The sequence below is a fragment of the Tachysurus fulvidraco genome, chromosome 6 (assembly GCF_022655615.1).
Source record: "Tachysurus fulvidraco isolate hzauxx_2018 chromosome 6, HZAU_PFXX_2.0, whole genome shotgun sequence".
In the NCBI taxonomy this organism is placed as follows: domain Eukaryota; kingdom Metazoa; phylum Chordata; class Actinopteri; order Siluriformes; family Bagridae; genus Tachysurus; species Tachysurus fulvidraco.
Genome location: NC_062523.1, coordinates 12,612,185 through 12,634,705, shown reverse-complemented (window position 1 = coordinate 12,634,705; position 22,521 = coordinate 12,612,185). Strand labels below are relative to the sequence as shown.

At 39.8% G+C, this 22,521-nt stretch overlaps 1 protein-coding gene across 4 annotated transcripts in view; it reads left to right on the top strand.

Moving 5' to 3' along the window:
• The first annotated feature begins 664 nt into the window (after window positions 1–664).
• The window catches only part of bmpr2b (bone morphogenetic protein receptor, type II b (serine/threonine kinase)), a 53,190-nt gene continuing 31,333 nt past the window's right edge, over window positions 665–22,521 (top strand). For all 4 annotated transcript variants that reach the window (XM_047814825.1, XM_047814824.1, XM_027164351.2 and 1 more), the window contains exon 1: window positions 665–1,571. In XM_047814825.1, coding sequence (XP_047670781.1) covers window positions 1,499–1,571 — 73 coding nt within the window. In that variant the 5' untranslated portion in view covers window positions 665–1,498. The remainder of the gene's footprint in view (window positions 1,572–22,521) is intronic.

The following is a 22,521-nucleotide window of genomic DNA, read 5'->3' as shown; positions in this document are numbered from 1 at the left end:
TACTCTGTCTAGACTCCCCTGTGCAGGACTGTGCTGTACTGCTGAACAACTGAAACACAGCAGACAGACAGCAGACAGGAGGGAGGAGGGAAAGATTCTGGCCATTTTGGTATCGACTCTGATTCTGATTCCTTGCGTCTGGAACTGATAGATTCAATTTCCAGAGTCGGTTCCACACACCGATACATTATCATTAGTATGACAAAGGTTCTTGCACATTTCTTCATTCATTCATTCATTCATTCATTCATTCATTCATTCATTATCCGAACTTCTCGGGTCTCAGGCGTCATCGGGCATCAAGGCAGGATACACCCTGGAAGGAGTGCCTGCACATTTCTTAATTTCATGAAACACACATTAGTTAGTTAGAAGTTATCATTATTATGGAGAGATAAAGTGGATTAAAATGTCTCATTATTTTGGGATAAACCTACAGAACTCAACTTATTTGGCTAATTAGCCTTGATATGCTTGACATTTTAAAATCGATGTGATTAACATAGTACTTTGATTTCAAGTTAAAATACTCAGTTTTTTCTGTGTGATTTGCAAACTGAACTTGAACTGAATCGCTTTCTCCAAACGAACCAGCGCTAAAGCTTCGGAGTCGAATTTCCTCTGATACACGAACCGACTCTTTTATAAGAACCGACCTCTTCAGTGGGCGCCAGTGTGCGTGAACGGGAGAACTTAGCGAGAGGTCGCGCGCGCGCGCACGGCTGAGACTCTCCACAACAACAACCGACCCGCGCAGAACAGCTTCGCGTCGTCCAAACAACCGCGGATTCGCTTTTCCACCTCATCCGTGCGTCTTTAGACGGTTAAAAACCGCGTCTCACCTTTAAAAGTCCCGTTTGTTTGGATTAGAATCGACCGTGGAGCGATTTTTCCCCTCAGAGGTCTCTCTCTCTCACCGACGGTGCAGCTCGACGGCGGCTCAGTGTGTGTGCGTGTGGGGGGGCTTTTATTTCAACACATAACTTAAATATTATTACATCAGCTGTGTTTCAGTGACTATATCCACACTGTATCTCACAGCTCCAGGAGCTCCAGCTAACTAACCGACTGTCATGACGAACTGCTTATAGCTAGCTAGTCAGATTAGCTTAAACAACTTCAGCCTGTTAGCCGGTGAGCTAAAGTCTCCCTAAATCAAAGACTATACAGGGATATTTGTTACGGCGACATTTTATCTCAATTACTCGCTATGCAGGCTAATATTCACACAGCACCGGCGCCAGACTGTAGTGCTAACAAGCTAGCTGGACGAATCGGTTAACTTACCGACTCTAACGCTGCGTCCAGGGAGTCAGAGTCGACACCGAGCCAACCGAGCATTGTGGAAATCATGTACTGTCCGTCCGCATTGGTGTGCCAAGACTCCGGTGTCGGACTGTTCCGTTCTCTCGAATGAACTCGGATACTCGACTGGAATAAGGAGTGAACTAATCATCCTGGAGCTGTGAGGCCCTGTGTGACTGAGCCGAGTGACAACATGACCGCATGCGGCCGGGTGTCGGTTCTGACTCTGACGCTTTACTCTGTGCTTCTCTTCAGTCCTGCTGCAGGTGAGCGCTTTCGGCAATAATACAGCATCCTACCGAATATCTGCTCTACAGAACTCACCCAGATGTATTTGTTTGCAACATCACTTATGCCATGCTGTTTGTTTGCTATATAAAGACCTGATTTTGACAAAATTACACACAAATATCTCCATCCTTTCCTCCTGTTCTGTATTCTTGAGCCTTGTTCCTTGTTCCCTAAAGGTCACTAAAAGATTCAGTGAATATCTGAAAAATGTTAATACGTTTAACGTTGTTAGAAGTAGTAATAATAGTCGTATGGAGCCTTGTTTTAAGCATCAGAAAGGTTTTGCTTCTATTTGTTGTAGTTATACTTAGTAGCTGTCAGTGACAAGATGGTTGTCTCTTTAATCCAAAGTTATTTCCTGTGTCTTTCTAAGCTTAATCCTAAACAGTAGAGGGTGGCTTTAAGATGGAAAATTGGCCCACAACGTATACGGTGATCATAGATTAAGGTACAATGCTGCTTGCGGTGCGGATTGTAACAGCAGTAATCCATGACACAGTAAAGAAGGAGTATTACATGTTCTGTAATAGCTGTAAAGTTTTTGCTAGCAATGTTTCTGCACACTTGTGAGTATAAAATCTGTTGTGATGAACATGTTTGTGTGCAATGCAGCAATGAGTTACTGGGCTGCGAGTGCAGGTGTTACTGTCTTAGTACTGTCATGTCTGCGTTTCATTTTATTCATTCATTGTGTAGGACATGAAAATTTACAGCTCAATACATGACATTAAATACATATTTAACAGGCACTTTTTTCAGCATAGTTTCTCGTCTTTTATTTTTGCAGATGCGTGGCTTTTTACAGGTGAGGTGGGTCAGGTTTGTGGTCGTCGGTCACAGCGAATAAGGATGATAGTAGGGTGATCGATGTTATTGTTGCTCAAGTGCTAATGATACAGAATCGATTTAATGGAACTGAATTGTGTTGAGAAACAAATTCGAGATCAATGTGCAGCTCTAAGGCAGTATGATGCAGGTTTGCTTTTTTGTTTGCCAAAAATGTTTGCAACCCATTATTTTTAGGTTCACTTGGTATTCAGTATTTAATTTTGGCATGCAGCCAGGCTTGCTCGAGCCTTCAGAACCAGGTGCTCTAATACAGTTGGAGTTTAGCCTTGACTTTTTTGAGAAGTGTCCACCTCTGCAAATGCTTCAAGGGGACTGAAGACAATTGAGAAGGACATCTAGAGAGTCTGTTTTACTGAATTATTTCAGATTAATGGGGAAAAAAAGTAGATTCACAAGATGGAGAAGATTAATTGTTTATTGTCAGAGAGGTCAGTTTAGGTTTCGTAATGTCTGTTCTCTGCTAAAGGTCATTCATAAGAAATAAGTGTTTTGGGAGATTGGATTTCCATATTTTTTACAACTAGACTCCGATAATACGAGTTTTGCAAGCACTCTGATGATCTTAACAATCTTGGTGAACTGGGCTCTTATTTCATATCTCATGTTTTTCTCTACAACCTAGATTGAGGGACACAAACACTAAAGCACAAACGCTAAAGAATAAATAGGTAAATATGGGCTTTACAAAAAATCAGATCATATTAGTTTTATTAGTAAGTGTTTTTGTTTTGCCTCATCCTACAGAGATTTTTATGTCAGCTTGATGACATTTTAATTCCTGTGCATCTGCCACAGTTAACCTTGCATATTCTTTGTTGGAGATTGGCACATGTTTGTTAACAGGATGCACACTGGCTGGTCTCGACCGAGAATGAACAGATTGCTTTTTTTTCTTTTGAATTTTAGCCTTTTAGTTAGGTGAAGAAGCAGGTTCTGAATTCTAACTGTTCTTGGTCTTACAGGGTTAGTAAGATTGCCTATCGTGTGCAGCCACTGTGTCTTACTTAACAGCTTGGCCAGTTTTCCTCCTTACTGCTGGTTGATGGCACATTAGGAAGCCCAGCACGGATGTGCCACCGCTGTGATTATTCTCCATCACTCTGAGTTTGGTGTGCGAGAGCGAGGGAGAGAGCCATTACCCTGTCTCTGACTTGTCGATTCAGCATGAAGCTGTGGCTCCTGTTCGCAGTCTGCTGAGCCCGGCAGAGCTCATTACCCTTCTGCGGTGAGGGAAGAGGCCAACACACATTAGAGCTGTCAGATTTTCCCAGAAATGCCATTGAAATTGTGAAGTTAGGAATGTACCAATAGACAGGCGGCAGGCCAAAACAAGTAATAACGTTTGCGTGTGTACATCTTTGCTTAGAAAATAAATTGCAATTTCCGTAGAGGTTTATCATGGTTTTGCGTGTGTACATCTTTGCTTAGGTTTTGTGTGTGTACATCTTTGCGAGGTTTTGCGTGTGTACATCTTTGCTTAGAGAATAAATTGCAATTTCCGTAGAGGTTTATCATGACATGGACCATGTAAGACAAAACGCAACCAGAAAAAGTCACCAGTTTTTACTTTGTCATTAACATGGAGGGGTTTTGGATGCTTGTGTGGTGCTGTATGATGCATTTACAGTTTCATTCATGAACATTTTTTATGAATAGGGTTAAGACACCCCCCCCACCCACCCACCATATGTCCATGTAGTGTTTTTTCATTGTAAATAATGAGGCTATCTTAGAATATAATATTGATATGTTGCTGTTAAAGGTATCATGGGTCTCAGTCATAACATGTGCTTTTAAACCACATTTTATATTTCTCTAAGAGAAAAAAAAGTTTTATTCTGTATTGTCAATAAAAAATTAAATATTGAAAAGATGTGTTTTTCACAAACCTTCCAATATCAGGATAATATTTTTGACCAAATTGGAAACCCCAATGTACAGTATGTACTACAATATTTACATTTGCCAAGCAACAATATCAAATTTGGGGGGAAAAAAACCCTTCCGTTGTTATATTTTTATGTTTTGTAATGTATTTAATTATTGATATTAGTTTTATGATGTCATCTTATTGCCATGTAGGTTTTCACGTGAAACCAGAACCAGTTCATTTCATTTTGTAGCATGGCTGAATGCACCAATCTGTTTGATCAGAAGGTGTGAATCATTTTTGTACAACACGATGGCTCATAAAGTATTTCTGGTTGTAACATGAACATTAATATCAGTGCACTTGTCCTAATATGTTATTGTTCCTCTAGTAATAGCTCATACACGGGGCTTGTACAGTATTTAGTAAACGTACACTAAGACTAGTAATAAACTGACCTGAGAGAATGTTTTTTAACAAAGTTAAACATAATTGTGATGTGACAAGGTTTTCCATTTTAAGGTGTGTCACTTTTTGTAATGATTGCAGTGCTTTATTAGATTTATGAGCACAAGAGATTTTCAGTTTCTTTTTCCAGTAAAAAGACAAGTTCTCTAGAGGGAGAGACAGAATATGAGGAAAGCTGGTGAGGACATGTCTTGTTTGTATTTGCTTTAGCATAAGCAAGGAAACAATCTTGAACATGTCTTTTAGACATTCTACAGCATGAAATTCAACTATATTAATAAGTTAACATTTTAATTGTTGGCAAATTGCTATGAGAGAAGTGGAATATATGCTGTTATTTGAAGTAATGCACTTTCGGTGTTTGAGGCAAATCTATCCTCCAGTGGATCTGTCATTTTATTCCATATATTTATGGTATAGTAGAACTGCAAGGCTTTATTCCGTCTTTGCCTATCATATTTCTTTTTTCTGGGTGTGGGGGTGGGGACAAAAATTTATTTTCCACATGAACATTTCTTAAGAATGCCCATACTATACTAGTGTTACCCACAAAATGCCACAGTGAATGTTGTTAGAAACATTTAACTCTATAAAATCCTTTAGTGTGTGGTCATATGAAAGCATTTTCCTGCATCATTCAGAGAATATAGGGCTAAAGGGAAATTACACACAAGGAACGCTTGCCTTGGATTTTTTCCTTCTCTGTAATTACTATAATATGCTATATATTTTCATCTGGGATGAATTGTTCCTGTTTTGAGTCTTTGTCTCTTAGACATGTTTGCTGACTGAAAAATTCAGTGAGAATTCAAGTTAGACTTTTCAAGTTCCACTTAAAAAAAAAAAAAAAAAAGTCGTCAAAGGTATAAAGTTTTAAAGCTGCTTTTTATGTCTTTGTGTGAGTGCGAGTGCACACAGGCAGCTTGAAGAAATTTGTCCCTCTGTGGGGTTGGGCAGGAAGTCGAGGCTGGGCATTGGCTGCACACTTGCACTGCGTCATGTTATGCCATGTTTTTGATTCGGATTCTGATTGTGCAAAAGAATGCACAGGTCGCCAGTTCACTGAACCCCACGGTCTTGCCCGTTCGAAACACAGCGTGTATGCGTGTGTGTTGTGTTTGCCACTGTTACTGCATGGAATTGCGTTGGCTTGCTGTGTGCTATTGTGAACCTGTTGTAGAAGTTTGCAGGATTTTTAACACTACCTTTAGCAAACTAACTTTTTCCATGGCTGTTGTTTAGATCTCCTCTGAGGACAGATACTCTAATCAGCAGCGAGTATGCGTGTGGGGGGTGGAGGATGTCTGGTGTGTACAGTGTGGCGCTCTGTAGCAGCAGGGTTTAGACTAAACAATGTGTCTCTCACTGGCTCCATGGCAGGCAGGGCAGAGAGGGGGGAGGGCTGTGTCTTTATGTGTGTTTTAGGGGGCATTCCCTTGTGTTGACGCTGAGACACGCACAACACTTCACGAACAGCTGAAAAGACTGAAACGTCTCCCCTTTTCTTTTTAATTCATGAAGTCATAGACACCCTGTCATCACTCCAGAAACGCATTTCAAGTAAAAGTAAAACGACCTTCTCAAAACACAGGTTATCCTTTTTCTTTCTATCCGTTTCCTGTTTTTATTTTCTCTCTCTCTCTCTCTCTCTCTCTCGCGCTCTCTCTCTCTCGCTCTCTTTATTTATTTATTTTTGAATAAATAAACCGTCCTCATTCCTAAATGCTGCAGTTTTGCCCAGTCCACCCCATTGTATGTGAATCTAACACATTTAAAGGCAATGCTGCTTTATAGAAATTAACCATTCAGCCCACACATTTTTGTAAACATGCTCATACATCCTCCCACTCGCTTGCATGCTACCCACAATGAAATAATGTCTCAGTTTGGCTGGTGTCCACAGTAACTGCATTGCTTGTCTTTCCCAGCTGCCCCTGTCTGCCTTTGTGCTGGGCTTCAGAGACTCAGATCACTTTACACTGTGACATGAAGGAAAAAACAGATGCCAGGTTAATCTCTTGAGTTGATTTGTTAGCATTGGAAGCAGGAAATGCATTCGAATGTGTAGATTTTCGAAGCTGGCTTAACCTTTCTGGTTACAGTGCTATATTTCTCTGTATTATTTCCCTCCATGCAGTCCAGTGATGTTATTTTTATGAGCTAGCTTCCTAATCTACGGAAGTACACACTCTGCCTTGTTCATGTCAGAGATGCAGTGGAGGGAAATTGGCCTCCTGTAGACCACAGATAGAGATTAAGCTGCTTTTAGCCCCTGAGAAGAGAGCCGGGTGCACAGGCATGGGAGTTGCTTTAGGAAAGCTTGGCAGAGTCGCCAGGTCATGCAGGGGGACGTGAGCCGATCTTTTGCCAACAGCACCCACATGTCTGGGTGGCGAGAGGCAAGTGCAGAGGAGAGAACTGGAAGGGGGCGTATTTGTAAAGGGCTATTTCAAAACCTTGGCAATGCCTTCTGTGGTTAGAGGCTCAGCACTAAAGCTTTTCAGGCTGTGTTTTGCTCTGCCAGCCTCAGTTGCCTGACTGACCAGAGCCAATGGAACAACTGACTAATGCACAAACCTGTAGCCATGTTAAATTCCCAAGATCTGGTTTTAGTTGCAAATAAAAGTTGGAAAACACAGTGTGTAACAGTTTGTTTGGGGTGGGATAGTCTAGAAAAGGTGTTTGTAGTAAAGTAGTGACGAGTTTTATTTTGAAAATATTAAAAGTGCTCAAATTTTGGTCTAAATCATTATCATGACAGGATTGTACTTGTTTTAAATGAAACTCCAAAAATTTTGCTTCGGAATTAGTTTACAGCAAAAAGAATTTAATGTATATGTGCATTAATGATCATCCTGTTGCACTGATTATCACCTGCAGTATATCAAATTTACTTGAATTGTTGCTGTTTAGCGTTTTATTTTTATATCTTGTTCTTATTTTCTTAGTTTACTGCAGTCTATGTCCTTTGTACAATGTTTGTAGTTTGTTGTTAATTGTACTGCTGCAACAAAACAATTTCTTTCAGAGGTTTCTATCACTCACTCATTCACTCTTCTGTCTACTGGATGGATTAGAAGCAGAAGAGGTTCTTGCCTCTTAGTTCATCCAGCCTGCATTTTTTTTGAGTATTTCAGCGTTGATATTTAACTGGTTAACGTATTCTTTCCCGTCTGCTGTACCTTCAGTAAGTTTAGTTTGATTTCTGTCTTCACCCTGCTGAGTCTCCTAAGGAATGTGCTGTTGCTGTATCAAGGTTTTTATTTCTGTTATTTAGCTGAAAGGTGCACAGGAGCATGGTTGGTTAGTGTCTCCCTCTCAGTAACAGTTGGGAAAAAGAGCCAGTCGCCTAGTTACACTGCAGCCAACCATGTGTTTTTTTTGTTTTTTTTTTTTATTTGTTTTTTTTTTTGTGTGTGTTTTTTTTATTTTTTTATTTTATATAATGGAAGCTTCTCTGAGCAGGTTCCCATAGTGACAGCATAGGAGCTGTAAATGGGTGCGGCTGCTTTTCACAAGATGGAAGAGACTGTTGGTGTTAGTCTGGTCTTTCCTTTCTCCATACAAAACCTCATAAAAAAACCTGTTGGTGCACGTTCAGCAAGTTTCTTTTTTTTTTAACTCCCCAGTGCACGTTTATAAGCCACTTGACCCCTTGTGGTGATAAGCTAACTCTTCTTCCTTGCTTTATCCTTGCAGTAAATATACAAGTCTATAGATTGCTGGTCCAAGTGCTCAAACTAGCTCTGGTGGACAGAGATACAGAACAAGGCACTATCTGGTCTACTATCCAGTACACATTTTATTGTCAGCATATGCATGCTTTCCATGCTTGGCAATGGGATCAGAATGTACAGTTTCTTTAAGGTCATTTGTTCATTAATGCCCCTTTTCCACCAAAGTAGTTTGAGTGCTGGTTCAGAGCCAGAGCCTAATTTAGAACCAGTTCTTTCTTTTTCGACAGCCAAAGCACCGGCTCCGAACCAGGAAAAGTGGTTCTTAAGTAGCACCAAAACGTTGCTGGTCTAGATTTAAGAACCGCTTGCGTTAGGGGCTGGGGGCAGGGCTACTGTTAGCGCATTTGATAATGTACATTAAGTTTACTAATGTTTAATACACTTTTACTTTACCGCAATATGATCAATTATCAGCACACATGATAGCCTTAGCATGTAGCTACCTTCTAACTTTTTTGTGTTAATGATAAAATAATGTTATGTACTTTCTTGATTACAACATCTGTTTATACAGATTACATGGAGCTGCACGTACACATTGGATTCGCCACGTTTGGATGCTAATCTAGGTTCACAAAGCCATGAGCATTAACAGTAAAGCAACATCCGCCATTGTTGATGTTGTGTTTGTGTTCGCCGCTGCTGCGCTAAAGTGGCACGTATACAGTGACGTCAGACTCGGCTCTGTGAAGGCTCTCTAACTGATGGAAAGGCAAACCGATTCTTAGAAGGTTCACCAGTGAAACCAACTTTGAACCAGCACCAGCTCTGAACCAGCACCTGGTTCTTTCTGGTGGAAAAGGGGTATAAGAGGAAGTTCTTGACATTCACAGACTGTTCAGCATTCCATAATACAGCTTTCTCTTGTAATGGCTGGTACTGGGACTCGGATAAAGCATAATGGACATTGATTAATATGAAAGACAGTGCTAGCAGCAGGCAGCCCACTTGGGGAGGTGAGGTTATAAATGTTGATTAGTTTCAGTCCTGTCTTGTTAATTGACTCTCAGAGATGATGTTTATGAGTAAAAGTGCTGTTTCGATTTGGTTTGAATTTTTAAAGCATGCATTCTGGCCTCACTCAAAATGAAAAACACACTCGGTTGTCTTTTCTACTTATGACTCTACAAAGCAAACATGTTGCTTCCTTAGTTCCAAAAAAGGCCTTTCCTGAGGGCTTTTACTTGGAGAGGTATGCTATAAAAGACTCACAGCTGGCATTTTCTTTGATGAGCAGTAGCAGCCAACCCTGTATCTGCTCCTTTTCTCTGCACCTCCTGCAGAGCTGACAGCTTCAGAGCTCAGCCTCCTCATCCAGAACAGCGTGGTGTCTGAAGAGCTATAAGCTCCATGACGTCGTGCTGTGCATCAGCACCTCCAGGCCCTGCCTCATGTTTCTACCCCATGCTTTTTATCTCCTGTGTTATCATGTGTCAAATCTGTGCAGAATCCTCACATATTCCTCAGGAATGGTCAAATCACCAGTCCTGCCAAAAGTAAATTGCATATTATTAATTAACTCACGCACCCTTGATTAGCTTATAGTAGTAGTATGTATCTGTGTTTAAATATAATGAACTTCAGAATCCCTGATACACTGCACACACTGATTAAGGTACAATATGAACAGCAGTACAATGTTTTTTACTCGGCAGATTAATTTGTTGGCAAAACTGAGTAAAATCTCTTAGTGTGTAGTACCTGGAAGTATTTGTGAGATTTGTATTTAGGGTTTAGATTTTAATTTTAATCTTAGGGTTTAGATTTTAATTTTAAGCTTAAAACCAAGTTCATGTTCACATATTTTTGTCAGCTGTTCTTATTAGAATATACAGTCACTTTCCAGACTTCAACAATCATTTATTTATTTATTTATTTATTTATTTATTTATTTATTTATTTATTTATTTATTTACATTCAAACTTGTCAAAAAAAAGAACATAACAGGTCATATCTGAATATCGGTTAAATTTTTGTGCAACATAACATGACTTGCTGCTTGATTGTTTACTATTAGGTACACCTTAGTCTGTGTTTATGCGGTTAATTTGTTAACTAGCTTACCAACAATACCTTAGCTACCACTTCTATTTTTTTGCGGTAGATGGTTAGGTTTCTATGCAACAATAATTTGGGGCCGGGCACCCCACAGCTTTTTTTACATTAGTTTTTAGCTAATGCATTTGATTTATCGGTCTTGGTTATGTTTTCTGACCATTCTTTAGCTTTGAGACCTTTGCCACATAATTTACAATTCAAGAATTTGATTGATAGTTTATTGTTCAATGACAGTATTTCACTGGTACAGTAAGTATTGTCTTTTAAGTTAATGTTATTCATAATATTCATAATATCACGATTTCAGCAAGTTTGGTGGCTTTTGTTCAAACCCCTGACCTAGTAAGAACTAAAGTTTATTTTTGAAGTGTAATAATCTGTTGTAAGAGATCTAGCTTTGGCTCATGGTTAATGTAAAACATTGTTCAAACAATCTACTGCACTCACAACACCCAAATCTAGATGTAATGTTGTTATGATGTGTTTCGATATACATTACAACTGCATGTCTGCTGAGGTTTCCAAGTGGTCTGTCTGTCTTCATTCCTGCCTTCCCTTCAGAATATCTCTTGAGTTCTGTGTGTCTTGGAGGAGAGCCTGTTATTTTGGTTGGATAAATGTAATCTCATTTAAGCTCAGTACTTGTATACCGAGAAACACAATTCATTATTTTTTCTTTTCATCTCTGTGTATTTGGCTCACTTCGTAAACTGGGTTTTTATCCGTGTTCGGTGCTTTGCATCTGTTTTATTATTCAATTGTGTGTGCGTGTGTGTGTGCTTTGTGTGACCAATAAACAGTGTATATTTCAATGCACTGTCTGGAGTGTGTTTGCTTATTGTCATGTATTTGTTCTGTCTGTGTGGTTTGTGTCTGTATGAGTGTTGTGTGTGTAATTTGCAGCTTTTAGTGAGCTGTGTGACAGCAAGAGACTGTAGTTCCTGTCTGCTGGTCAGACACACCAGTCAATTGTGATCTCCCCCCCCCCCCACCTTTGTTCTTTTTCATGTCCCAAATGGTGTCGGCAGTGCAAAAGGGAGTCTACAAATACTCATTAGTGCATTACTGAAGTTTGGAGTCTTGCCAACAAGGCCATGAGAAGGGGTGTAGAGGATTGAGGGTGCAAGGTGGGGATTCACAGGGTGGGAGGAGAAAGGCAGAGAAATACACCCACCCCATCTATTGACACAGAAAATATCTACATACTGACAACCACTGGAGAGAATTTGTTCAGTATAAGTTCTACTCGATAAAGCCCATATCCGGTGTATTGAAAGGCCTGTGTGTGTCTGTCTGTGTGTGTCTGTCTGTCTGTGTCTGTCTGTGTGTGTGTGTGTCTGTCTGTCTGTCTGTGTGTGTGTGTCTGTCTGTGTGTGTGTGTGTCTGTCTGTCTGTGTGTGTGTGTGTCTGTCTGTCTGTGTGTGTCTGTCTGTGTGTCTGTCTGTGTGTGTGTCTGTCTGTGTGTGTGTCTGTCTGTGTGTCTGTGTGTGTGTGTGCGTGTGTGTGTGTGTGTGTGCGTGTCTGTGTGTGTGTGTGCGTGTCTGTGTGTGTGTGTGCGTGTCTGTGTGTGTGTGTGCGTGTCTGTGTGTGTGTGTGCGTGTCTGTGTGTGTGTGTGCGTGTCTGTGTGTGTGTGCGTGTCTGTGTGTGTGTCTGTCTGTGTGTGTGTGTGCGTGTCTGTGTGTGTGTGTGTGTGTGTGTGTGTCTGTCTGCCTGTGTGTGTGTCTGCCTGTCTGTGTGTGTGTCTGCCTGTGTGTGTGTGTCTGTCTGTGTGTCTGTCTGTGTGTGTGTGTGTGTGTCTGTGTGTGTGTCTGTGTGTGTGTCTGTGTGTGTGTCTGTGTGTGTGTCTGTGTGTGTGTGTCTGTGTGTGTGTGTCTGTGTGTGTGTGTCTGTGTGTGTGTGTGTGTGTGTGTGTGTGTGTCTGTCTGTGTGTGTGTGTGTGTGTGTCTGTCTGTGTGTGTGTGTGTCTGTCTGTGTGTGTGTGTGTCTGTCTGTGTGTGTGTGTGTGTGTGTGTGTGTGTGTGTGTGTGTGTGTGTGTGTGTGTGTGTGTGTCTGTCTGTGTGTCTGTCTGTGTGTGTGTGTGTCTGTCTGTGTGTGTGTGTGTCTGTCTGTGTGTGTGTCTGTCTGTGTCACGTGTGTGTGTCTGTCTGTGTCGCGTGTGTGCGTCCGTCGTGTCGCGTGTGTGTCGTGTGTGTGTGTGTGTGAGTGTGTGGTGCAGACATGGGGTTTGCTGCTGTCATGAAGACCTGCAGGTAATTGGATTCAGTAGTGTCAGTCAGGAGAAGGGTAGCCGCTTGCCATGGAGCTCAAATTTCTGTCCATAAAGCTGTAGAGTAGGCTCAGCACTGGCTTCCTCTCTTCTACTGCATACTTATTCTCTGCAAATACAAGCTGCTTTATACCGTTCAGAGTTTGTGCTAGATCTTGAGCCTAACATGGGAACAGTGGGCATGAGCCTGGAAATATGCCTGTGATGGGGTGAATAAATCATAAAAAGTCATTCTGCCTAAATCTAAAACATTTAACTTATTAGTTAATCATAGAGTTTGGCTTTAATTTAAATGCGTCGTTTTTACAGAGGAAAAGTAATGTGGATAAAAGGCTTCTTGCTCCCTAATCATATCCTTGTTGTTGCTTTATGTTGAGGTATACTGACGGGTTTCATTGCAGTCAGATGATGTCTTTTGTCATACTTTCATCTTGTTGTTTGTGTGTGTGTGTGTGTGTATATGTATGTATGTATGTGTGTGTGTGTGTATGTATATATATATACACACCCTCATACTCAAATACTCATATACTCATGATATATATATACTTCTAGAAGTCCTTCTGCCATGTTAAAGCTCCTTAGTCAGTGACCGCCTCATGGCTTTTTATTTGTCTGAGATCTTTTTGTAGGCCCTTCACATCTTTTGCTAGTGCTAATGGTAAAGGAAAGCTGTCTTTGATCTATTTCTGTAACTTCAGTCACAATGCAGGGATAGAAAACATGATCTTAAAACAGCTCGGTTCTGACATTGCTGCTCTAGACGCAGGTCATTTCTGGATGGTGTCACTTTCCCACGTGCATTTGATGAGTGCACATTGTCTAACTGCGGTTGAAAAGTCAGGGACTCCTTCCCCCCTCCTCTTTGTTCCTGTCTTGTGCGTATCCTATTCTAATCTGCTTTCAACATGATCCGCAGACTTTCACGCAGCAATCATGGCTCCCAGTTCCCCTTTCCTATCATCACAGGAAGAGAAGCGAGAGGGGATTCAAGCGAATCAAGGTGGAGAAGTAAAGAACAATTTAATGATGTACCGCATCTGAAGAAGCACTTTTGCTAGGAAATCTCTAAATAAATAGGGCTGATTTCATGTTCTTTCCCTTTGCAGCCTGATAACAGCTTTGCTGACATTTTTCTTTTGCACCACAAACAGTTGCTTTAGTACACAGTGGCCTTGAGACACCGATGAGCCATCAGTAAAACATTAAAGTAAAATTTATTGACAAGATGGCTTTAATGGGGCTAATGTCAGGTAAAACCAGCAAGATAACCAAGATACACAACTGATATTGTCCTTTCTAAAATTGTTTTTACGATAAGGATGTTAATTATTTTATTTCTATGTTGGGATCAGTTAATATATGAACTATTGTAAAATGCTGATCAGTGTTTTAGATGGGAAAATCTTTCATGGCATGACTTATGCTCCGTCATTCTTCATCCGCACACCCAGCACAAGGTTATATGTTGAATATAATCTTTATTAGCATGAAGGTTGTTCTAGTATAATACATGTTCTTCTGGTGTGAATGGTGTCATGTATCGCTTCCTCTAGCAGTTCCTGCTAAGAGAATGGCAAGCTGACAGTCTGTCAAAATTTAGCTTATCCAGTTAAAGGTAAAATGTTGAGTCGTTAGTTTGCCTGGATTATGTTGGAAGTTAACATCTGTATTTTATTTATTTATTTATTTATTTTTTTCATTCAGCCACAAAAGCATAAGTGAGGTTGGGTTAGAGTGCAGTCAGCGTTTCAGTTCATCCGAAAGGTGTTTCGTGAAGTTAAGGCTTGGGCGCTGTTCCTGTCATTACACTAACAGTTAGTGGATACTGGCACAGGACTAAATTGAGGCAGATTTTCTTATCAGCCTTGGATTCAATTTTGTTTATTTAACAATATTTTCCCCCAATTCACAGTAGTCTCAAGTGATGCACATAGATAAAACGCATTCTGACGAATTGTAAGATTGATTCATTTTCTCAGCGGAACAATTTCGAATTGCTACCGCAGTGGGTGCAGCCATAAATAGTCATAAATGCCATTCAGGTAGTCTCAGTAGAACAAGATGGACAGATTGGTGAACGTATGGAGGGATGGTGATCTGTCTCCAGATGGAGGAATATGGCTGGCTGAGAGAGCAGGTGCTGCTCTCTGTATGGCTGCGATTCGTACTCTTCAGACCATGTCCATCTCTGGCAGACCTCACAGCCACACACAGGCAGCTCAGCATGGAGTGTTCAGTCACTGAGCATCAGTCACTGAGCCGCCACAGTGACTGGATGAAGAACACCAGATAACACACAGGGCCAATCCACAATTCTTTAGGAGCGCAGACATAAAGCCTGATCTTTTCATGCCCAAGTATCTTTTTTCATCATTAATAATTTTTAATTAGACTGAGGCACCTGAGGCAGCAAATTTATCATCCTTCAAAAAGAATGTTTGTAATGATATATTACTATTCAACTTTTTATGAATATAGCCACAATAAAAAAAACAGGCTTGCTGATTGATCTCTTTCTGTATGTAGACCTGTTTATATTGTTATTGTTTTTATATTATTATGTGGACTGCATTAGCAAATTACTGGTCAGATTAACAAACTGAAGTCACTTTTTTTTTTTTTTAAGAATAAAAACCAGTCTGATTTAAGTTGAATAGACAAAGTATATGCTTATTACCTCTGCCTAAAATGGATTTTACAGTGCTGTGTCTGACATTTCTCTCGCTGTACAATCAGAGCAGGTCAATGCGAAGTGAAACAAAAACCGACCACCACTTATTGTCATACTTTTGGCTATAAAATCATTAAAGTTATGGCTGTCACCATTTGTCATTGGTTGCTTTATATGAATTTTGTAACTGGAACTTCACACTTTTTTTGTTGTTGAATTCCTGTCTTAGCGCCGTCTATTGTGTACCCGTTACCGAACAAGTAAAGTGTTTCCTTCTGTTCTCACTGATGTCAGCGACACCCTGCAGACAGACAACACTAAACTGTCTCCCTGTCTGATTCATTGTCTCTCAACATCTGCACTGGGTCTGTGCCAGCTTCAGCGGGAAAAATGTCACAAAGGCACATTCAAGTCAAAATCTTAAAGTTTTGAAAGAATATGAATGTCAATCAGGACAATTATTTAAACGATAAGTATTAAAACTTTGACACAGGTTCTATAGGCAAATAGAATTCACTTTCAAGCACACTGTGTATACAGACATGTTTATTGTTTATATGTGCATGCATGGGTGCTCACACCCAAGCTGCTTATGAGGAACTGAATGTACGTCTTTTTTCACCTGGAGACAGAGATTGGATTGGTGATGTTTGTTGCCTAGGTGACGAGCTGAATGATGGGATGGCAAAACACTCTGGACACAGGCTTTTATTTTCTGCACTCTGTAGAGCAGCGAGTTCTTGTTCATATCTGCCATTGTTCAGCATTCTTAACAACTGGGTGCTTTGAATAAACTAATTTTGTTGTGTGAGCTGTGTGTGTGTTTGGTGTGTGAGCTGTGTGTGTGTTTGGTGTGTGAGCTGTGTGTGTGTGTTTGGTGTGTGAGCTGTGTGTGTGTGTTTGTGTGAGCTGTCTGTGTGTGCTTTTTGTTTTCTTTTTTCTGTTTGGTTGAAATGTCAGCTCAGTTAACACAAATTTGAATTTATGTAGTGGTACAAATTGAGGCATCTATTATTCACACATTAATGGTCCACTTATGGCCGCCTCTTCCTCTTCACTTTAATAATGTATTTTGGAAATGTCTCTCAACCCTAAATATGACCTTCTCTTGCTCTCTGTTTATATTCTATAGTCGGAGAAGGGTCTTTTTTTTTTCTCGACCTTGACCTACCAAAGCAGCCATAAAACCCTGTTGCGCTGTCTGATTTGTCAGAGTGCACTCAGCCGTGTAGGTCTTTAGGCCAGGGGAGTCTAATGGACTGCAGGCCAAAGAAGTTTTAGGAGCCCACACTGATCAAGCTGAGCCGAGTGTTGGATTAGAGGGATGGCTTCAGACAGGCAGAGCTGTTTCCTCTAATAAATGTTTTGCGACCCCCAACTTTGTACTCCCAGACATCCACAGTACAGCTGTCTGGTATTTAGAGAAGAGGATTGCATTGAGGGTGTGAAATTTCAGGGTCTTCATTGTGAGTACACTGTGGTAGTTACAGTAAAGAGTGAATTGGCTGTGTTTCAGTAATCTTGATTGAGATTGTGTATTATATAAACTAATTTAAATGTCTGTTCTAGTTTTGAATACTAAAATTCTAAATTATAATTTATTATTCTTTTGCAGAGTAAAGGTTGCAGATTTTGTACTATAACAGAGTGATTAATGGCTGACTTGAAAACCTCTGTGTAAACATCAATGTGGTCTCCGGTGTACCTTTCTCTACAAAACCTGATTCTTTATCTTTATCTTTATTTTCCCTCTCTCTGCATGGTGGTCCGTGTCAGCAACCCTGAATGTTCACCTAATGTTCACCACTTCACCTAAGCCCAGAGGTTATGTTTATTGTTAGGAAATGATTTTCTGAGGAATAACACTTTAGAGTTGTATAAGGTACAAAGCAATACTAATCTTAAATATTCACTGCCACTGAAACAGGCCGACCCTAATCTGATGCTGTAGTTTATATGTAAGTGAATCAAGCTGCTACTCCACCTCTGGATCAAGCTGTTTCCCTTCTCATGCTCACAGAATCGCATTGATGGGTCTACATCCATGGCAGAAATAATGCAAGTAGGAAATTATTCATTGCTGGTCAGACCAATGCTAGCAACGTTAATTCAGAAAGCGTTCTCACAGCCATGTGTAAACTTGACATTTAATTCACACACGCTGTTCTGATCTCACTGAAAACAATGTTTAAAGACAATTGGACGGAGAAATTAGTTAATTCTCTGTGTAAATTTCCAATTAGACGTATCTCATCCCTTCAGAGTCCATAGCACTGTTCAAAAGTGGTAACATGAAGCACCATTATGAAGAAAAAACACTTCTAACTATAAACTAATCTAAGTATTAAAATGTGACTAATGTAAACAGGAATTTAAAAACAAAAGGCCTTTTCATTTGAGTGAGTTTGCTGAGTAGGAATGAGAATGCAATCACAAATGGAAGGATTGTTATTGCATTTTTATTATAACAGAACTGGAATTGTTCTACTGGACACAGAAAATGAAATGTCAGTGCTTTGCATTTGTATTATAAATTTGGCCACCAGTCTTTGCATGAATATATCTTGTCTCAATGCATTAGAAATGAATTGAATTTAAATGATCAGTAAGGACATTCAACTGCAAATATTCTGTTTTAGTTTGCATTTTCTGATTAACATATATGATCTGTAACCCATGAAGTAAAGGGCACTGTACGAATCATAAGGGTTATTTATTTGTTTAATTTAAATCACCAGATTGAAGATGTACCACATGAAAAAAGACATGTCTGGAAACATACATTTTTCCCAGTGATGATAATCTGCATGATTCTAAATTACAAACAGAAAACGGTTTAAGCTTTGGTCATCTTTTAGAGAAGAGGGGGAACAAACATGATGGCAGGATGGGAGTGGACGTCAGGGACTTTGTGTCAACTAAGTTCAACCTCATTTGAGAGCAACTGTTCATCTAGCTGGTCCTCTAGAGAGGCAAAGGTTCAAAGTTAACCTTAATTGTACTTCGAGCACTGCGTCAAGTCGTTATATCCATGTGGTGTGAGTTTCCCAAGGCAGCGTTGCCTGCAGGCTCTCTTGCACTGCTTTCACCATAGGGAAACAGTGGCTTTGCCAATATAACCGTATAATTCCACAAATTGGGTTAGTTATACTACACTGGTCTCTGTGATGCAAGTGTCTCCGCAGACAATATAGGTTTATTCATCTGCACAAAGTCAACATCAATTCATTTAACTCTTGTAAGCAATAGAAGGCAGGAGATGTATATTAAGAGTTACTGGCTAAAATCCATGTACTTATTGCAGCTGACATGTACTGTAAGTGTCCTGTCTGTGTCGGTGTGAAACTACAATATTTATGGAGAACAAGATAAGAAAACATCTAAAAAGGTTTTTTTTTTTCTTCCTCGCTTTTGCTGAATTTTTTTTTTTAAATTTACTTGCACATACAAAATCTCATATGATTAGTTCTTGTTCAAATGAAGTCATCCCTGTGCTGTACTTTTAAATTGAGATGTGTTCTCTTTCTACATCTGCATTTAGGTTTAAAAAAAGCATGTGCATCTTTCAGCACTTCAGACTTGAACACATACACTCTGATTGCAAAGGGAACAAATATGGAGAGCTTTAAGCTGTTCACCAGAGTAAACATTGAGAATATAAACAATTATATATTTGTCTTTTCCAACATTGTGACTTGCTTTTTTAAAGCTTTCCTTCCCTGACTTTGCTTTTTTTTTTTTTTTTTTTAATGCACCGAGTTCATAAAACAAAAACAACAACAAAAAAAAGTTAATTTTTGGCAAAAACGTTTTGGTGATCTTGGTTTTGGCCAGTGTGTCTTTCAGTTACCATGAGCATGGGTCAAGGAAAGCTAACACATTTAAATGTCAACTGGGATGATCTGGTTTTAGTATGAGGGGGAAAAAAAGACTTTTGGGTTGAGTACGTTTGGCTAGTCTAATATACTCTTTAAAATATTTTTTGTTCTATATCCTATCTCTCCTCTCACCCACAGACTACCAGGAAGTGATGGGTACTCAAGAACTTTAGATGACACAAGTAATGCATCTTTTACTGAAATCCTTTCAGAAATGAAGCTGTAATTATAAACTACCTATTTGTGAGTGGTTGTAGTGGTCTTTTGGGCTGGGACTGTCATGTAAGGCACAATGAAATGGGTACTTAGCATTTACAAAGACTGTCCGATGACAGGCCATCATTTCAGAGTGAGAGACAGAAATTCCGGGGGCCGTCATTTTAGGTTAAAGCCGTATCACTAGCAGGATAAAATGTGCAGTGATATGGAAACATTGGCAAACCCTAACAAAATATGGTGCAATGCAGAGCTGTTATCAGGCCCTCACTAGGCCAACACACCATTACCTGTGTGTACTAGTTTACACACAACGTGATAAGTGAAAGCAAAGATGTTAGTCAGAGTAACAGGAACATGCTTTCCATAGGCTCCAAACTAGGAAAATCTGGTACTCGGCTACTCGAGCTACCAAAAATGACCAAAAAAAATGCATAAGCCTAGACTCTTCTCCTCTTTCGGTATTAATGTTCAGAAGTAAGAACCAAAATAAAGACGATTTGGTTTGGCATTCTTGACGTTACAGGGAATTATTCACCATCGCTGGCTGTCATGGCATTGAATCATTACTTTCATGTGTATTATGGCTGATAACAGTCAAGCATTCTTTCAGAGTGTGCTTGAGAAATTCCAGTTTCTGTGCAATGCAGTGACTGCAGCTTGCTACCTCGTGTACAATTCATGCATTTCATGAGAACTGTTCCAGTGATTTTGCACATCACTGTTATATTTGTACTGTACTTTGTCTGTTCCAGTAGAGCTTGTGCTGCAATTCAGACTGCTGAGTAGTGCTTTGATGGGAAATCTATCTCCAAGCCTTTCTAAGCTATAAGCTATAAACTTTAAACAGGTGTGCCAGACAATTATATGCCCTCTATCTGCTTGCATGGAAAGTGATCACCATCTTGCATACATTGCTATGGTACCTGAATAAGTATGTCTCCTCCTCTTCTTTACTGCAGATTGTAGCCATGTTTCAGTGATACTTCAAGGATCACACTGACATTATGTTGCTTGATTTGATTTAGGCTGTAATTGATGATAAAACTCTTCATAGTGCAAGATGTCTATCAGTCTGTGGTTAAAGCATTGATTCACCATGTGGTTATAACTGCCTCATTCATGCCATTGTTCTGTTTAGTTCTCATTTGTTGCAGGGAGAAACATTTTCAGTAGTTTAAAACTTAAAAATTTCTTAAAAAATTGAATGAAAAACAGAAGCAAGCTTTAATCACAGTAAGTGATTAAAGCTTGCTTCTGTTTTTCATTCAATTTTTTAAGAAATTAAGTTTTTTTTTTTGGTTAAAGGAACAAAAATGTTTTCCTGTATCTGATCTGCTATTTTTTGACGGTATCAGATGAATACCAGTTGTGTGCCATCTTTATCTTTAATATTAGATATAATATGGCATGTGTGGAAGCAGATGGCCCCGGAAATGCGGAACATTTCCCCTTCCTTTAATTCTCCTATTTTCCCGAATCCTTATCAAAGGGCGAGGTCTCTGCTCTATCCCCCTGGTTAAAGTGCACCCTCCTGCTGCCATGTGTCTGAGTGCCAGCCTGGCACCTCCACAACCTGGAGTCAGTGTTGCAGGAGATGAAGCCTGCACCAACTCCCCAGACAGCTCTTAATAAAGCACAGAGGCATGGACCCTCTGGCTTTTTTGGCAAATGCTGCTTCACATTTGGATAGAATAATAATGATTGGTACTCGAATTTGGGTTTAATCCCTTTTCTTGTTTGAAATTGTTACAGCAACAGACTCGTTGTTTTTTGTTTTTTTTTTTGGCCACAGAGCAGTGCTGGCTGCTTAATAGTTCTTCCATTACAAACAATTAAAATACAAACAGAGCAGTAAGAAAGAGGAGGAGGAGGTGTTGGAGGAGGAGGGGTAGATCGAAGCTCTTAAGGCAGAGTTTTGTGTTATCTCCTATCTGCAGCAGAGCTAACCTTGAGCGGGAGTATAAACAGTAGCAGGGCATTACTAAACTAGTACAGCCTGCCCCAAAACAATAAAAACACCCCCACTTCTTCCCTTGCTCATAGCCATATCAGCATTGCTGCCTTCCCAAGGTTAGGAAGAGCATCATGCCCCCTAGAGCTGGGTAAGAGAAATGATGCAAATATAAAAATGTCTGAAGGGAGGTTGTATTTAACTTCATGAACTTTAAACAGAATAGAGTAGCCTGGCTTATAAGAAACAGCACAATGTGTCTTTAAATTATCGTGTCCTGTGCCATATCCTCCAGTGGACATTCTGTCTTTCACATGCATCTAGTTATTTGGAACCTGTTTTCTTGGAGTGACAGCAAAAGCTGTGTGTTTTTGATTTTTTTTTCTTTCTTTTTTTTTTAATTATAATTAATTAATTATTATGTTTTGGATTGGAGAGCAACATCTGTGTGAAAGCTGCCTTGTTCTCCAACACTCCACTCCAGAGCTCCTTGATGGCTTTTCACCCAAATTGCAGGAAACTGTTGCGTCTAATAACCTCCCTCTCTGCTTCCACAACAAAGACAGTGCCTACAGCTCACCAACTCACACATACACGTCACCATCGGGGGAGAAAAACAAATTATCAGTCTTTCTCCGTTTTGGAGAAAACCAGAAAAACATGGATCTCTATACTATAGAAAATATCAACTGTAAATTCTAAATTAAATGTTTTTTGCATGAATAAATAACATGCAGAGATTTAACATTTAGCAAGTGGAACACACAATATGTTTTGTTTGGTTAGCAGATCATGTATCACACCCTGTTGTACAGGTTAGTGGAAAGGAAATGAAACATGTGACCCTAAACATGCGATCATTGTGTCTCTATTTTTGTCGCTTGATTTCCAGCCTAGCGGTGTGTTTACATATCAAGAGGATCACCATTTATTGACTTATCAGACAAACTGA